The sequence below is a fragment of the Copadichromis virginalis genome, linkage group LG6 (assembly GCF_057382275.1).
Source record: "Copadichromis virginalis isolate Kocher_CV1m ecotype Utaka linkage group LG6, C_Virginalis_male_GT1.1, whole genome shotgun sequence".
Lineage (NCBI taxonomy): Eukaryota > Metazoa > Chordata > Actinopteri > Cichliformes > Cichlidae > Copadichromis > Copadichromis virginalis.
In genome coordinates, this window is record NC_140623.1 from 36,298,539 (window position 1) to 36,301,753 (window position 3,215).

Here is a 3,215-nt window from a genome sequence, read left to right on the forward strand (position 1 = left end):
GTGGGAGGGAGTTCCCGGAAACCTATCGTGATGTGACGTTTGACAGCAACATGCACCATATATGGACTGACGCTTGTGCGTCAGTAAGGAAAAATCCTACGCTGGGACGTCTCCAACGTCAACCAACTTTGGTGTTGTAAACTTCACTGCTGATCAGAGACAGCGGTGTGGTTTAATGCTCACGAGAAATACAATAATTTTTGAAGTGGCACTTAAAAAATACACGACCTCAAAAACAAAGCAACACATTTCTTAATTTCATAATGTCATTTACTTAAATATTTACTGTACAGGTCAAAAAACAACAAGAATGGTCCATGAGGTTAACTCTAACACAAATAACTTACATAAAAAGCATCACAAATAGCAATTAAAGAAAATGTAAACAGGAAACGCCAAGACGACACTTTCAAAAACTTATTCAAAAATGCCCTAAGTGTTTTAGTCTTGTATTATTTCTGTGTATGGGTGATGTTTCTTTAGACGGCAGAAATCACAATAATCCAGTTTTCATACTAAAAACGTATAAAGACCAGGTTGGGTTGTCAGTCCAGGTACTGTCCAGTGTTTTAATAAGTGCATTATTTCTTCAATAAGACTTTACTTTGGGTGCTAGCATGAGCTGGCAGCCACTGCTCACATGCGTCATGACTTTCTGTTTGAGTTGGGCCACCTGTTCCCGCAGTAGAGAAGCCGTGCTTGACAGCCCAGCGTTGTCATTTTTCAACACTTTAACCTTGTCTTCGAGACGGGCGATGCGCTCCAATTTGCGCCTCCGACACTTTGAGGCTGCGAGCCGGTTCCTCAGCCGCTTGCGCTCCGCTTTTACCCGCTCCTGATTCTCCATGTCGACAGGGGACATGGGCGGAGAGCTGTTGTCGCTGCTCTGCATGTCGGGGACTGTCTGGGGCTCCTCTTTCATCCCTCCGAACCGCTGAGGGTGGATGCCGGCCCCGGACAGTGAGTGCTGGAAGTGGTGTGATCCGTGCGCAACGGCTTGAGGATGCTGGTGGTACTGGTGATGAGGCAGGTAGCTGATGGTGGTGGAGGGATAGCTGGCAGCAGAGGTCAGGCTGGGGTTCGTGGTGCAGCTGCTCAGGGTTGTATACTCAAGCGGCTCCGGTTGCATGGATGAGCCGAACACCGAGACTGGAGCCGAGCAGCCAATCCCGCCTGTGCCGATGGACACGTTTGGAGGAGCCATCTGGTTCATCTTGTGTAGGTCGTCCAACGCTTTAACAAAACCTTCGGCAAAGCCCTCCTGCTCCTCCGTGATCCCGCGGTTGTACAGGTACTGAGCAGGTGTCGGCGTAGTGATGACCCCGTTGCTGCTCTGGACGATCAGTCGCTCTAATTCAGGAGAGGCGAGCTTCAGAGAGCCCACTTCTGCCGTCCCCGCTGGATAGAAATCACTGTCGGCGCGCAGGTGCTGTGACTTGAAGTTTGAGTTCCGATATGTATCGGAGAAGTTCAAGTTCATATTCTGCTTAAGCAGCTTGTAGTCCTGCAGGGCTGCGCCTGGATGGCCATAAGCAGAGAGAAACGAGTCGTCATAAAAAGGCTGTTCCATTATTGTGGACATATTTCAAATCAGACAGTCAAATACAAGAGTGCGCTGCAAAAGATGTTGCTCGGACACCGAGGCTTCAGTGTCCCAAAATGAGTCAATCTCCAGCACAAAAGTCCCGCTGTATTACTATACTGAAGACCAAAGCTATCAAAACAGAGCAAAACTTCCAAATAGTGGAACTGTACTGTACCAAGTCGTCGATTTGTACCTTTAGTTGGAATCAAAGCGGAGTCCAGTGACTAACTCAGATGTTTTCATTCCACTCGTGAGAAGGAGAGTCTGTTCTTCTACAAGTGTGCGCTCCACTTGTGTTTCCTTGTTAATGACAGGCGGCTGACGCGCTCTGCTGTATTTATATAAGCCCTCCAGAAGACGCTCTGATTGGCTGTTTCTGTATTGTCTCCGTCTGATCTTGACTTGACGCAGCTTCCAGGAAAAACAGACTGTAAACACGACAAGACGTATTCGGCGCGGGGGAAACTGAGTCCAGGTAAGCATAAACACATAAAATAGGCTCCCTCAAGCATTCACACTCATAGTCATTTTTAACAAGTCGCTTGAAATGTTACCAACAGCCCAAAAGCGACTCAAAGCCAACCACAAACGGCAACGAGCGCTTTCCAGCTCTGTTCGGACACCTAAACCGCTGCCACTTTGCCTTTCATCCTTAACAGTAATCCCACCAGTGAAGATATATAATCTGGTGCTGAGTCATGTGCTACAAACTGATATCAGCCGGTCCATATTTGGCTATCCTGGCGCACCGGTTCCTCAATGACAGGAGCAGGAAGCCCATCCCATCCTGGCGCACTTCCAGCTCCATCTCTGGGGGATGTGGGAGGAGAAGGGGAGGAGGTTCGTCGCTGCCCCGCTTTACCCCGCAGGCAGGGAGAGGATGGGTAACTCTTGGGCGAGATGTCTTCAAAAACGCACGAAGCCTAACGGGTGTCTGGCAAGGGAGGACATGTTCGGTGAATCAGAGCAAACTATTAGTGCATTAAAAAAAGCAAAAAAATGTAATAAACAACCTTTAAGGCTTACACTCATAAGCTTGAGGGAGATAATAGTCAGCCAACTTGAATTCAGTGCTCGGTACTTTGAATTTACCATGTTTACTTGCTCATGTGTTATTTATGTTTAATTAACAGTGTAAGTGTAGCCTTCTGAACCTACTGTGTTCCTATGGCAGCATGAAAACATGACACAACCTCTCAGGTATTTCAGTCTAAAGACACGTCACGTGCCCCCAACACCTGTTTGATAGAAAGACGTCTTTGTCTCCCCCGTATGGTAATGACTTCTGAATCACGACCCAGAAGGCCATGCGCACACGCACATCCATATTTTTTCTTCAGTTTTTTCTGTCTTCTGCTTACACTTGTCCTTAGGTCACATTCTGTTTTGATCATGAGTGTACATGTGTTTCCGTTATGGCGGAACCAGAAGAAGTCTAGCTGCATTCTTTAATCGTTTAAAACGGTTTTTTTTTTCGGTATCTTGTATAATATTAGAGACTTCTGCCAGGCTGCGCCATGTGAGTAAGGAAAATGTGGGTGATAGCTGGGTAATTGCAGGTCTTTTGGATGGCAATTTGAGCAATTTTGTCTGCATTTGTGGTTTCAAAGAATTACTTCAGCATTTTAGT

The 3,215-nt window shown here is 46.8% G+C and overlaps 1 protein-coding gene across 2 annotated transcripts; it reads right to left on the reverse strand.

The window, feature by feature from the left end:
• Positions 1–229: 229 nt before the first annotated feature.
• Positions 230–2,248, reverse strand: LOC146708382 (transcription factor JunB-like). 2 transcript variants are annotated; one of them, XM_085460246.1, is made up of 2 exons: positions 1,779–2,248; positions 230–1,518 (listed from the first exon to the last, which is right to left on the reverse strand). In XM_085460246.1, exon 2 carries the CDS (start codon positions 1,478–1,480, stop codon positions 590–592), a length of 891 nt encoding a protein of 296 aa, XP_085316372.1. In that variant the 5' UTR covers positions 1,481–1,518; positions 1,779–2,248; the 3' UTR covers positions 230–589. The 2 variants fall into 2 exon arrangements, with proteins under 2 accessions (XP_085316372.1, XP_085316371.1); XM_085460245.1 differs by having other exon boundaries at positions 230–2,248.
• Between the last annotated feature and the right edge of the window lie 967 nt (positions 2,249–3,215).

What these genes read in the sequence shown, in the direction of transcription:
- LOC146708382 (XM_085460245.1), bottom strand. Translation starts at nt 1,582, where the DNA reads ATGTCCACAATAATGGAACAGCCTTTTTATGACGACTCGTTTCTCTCT.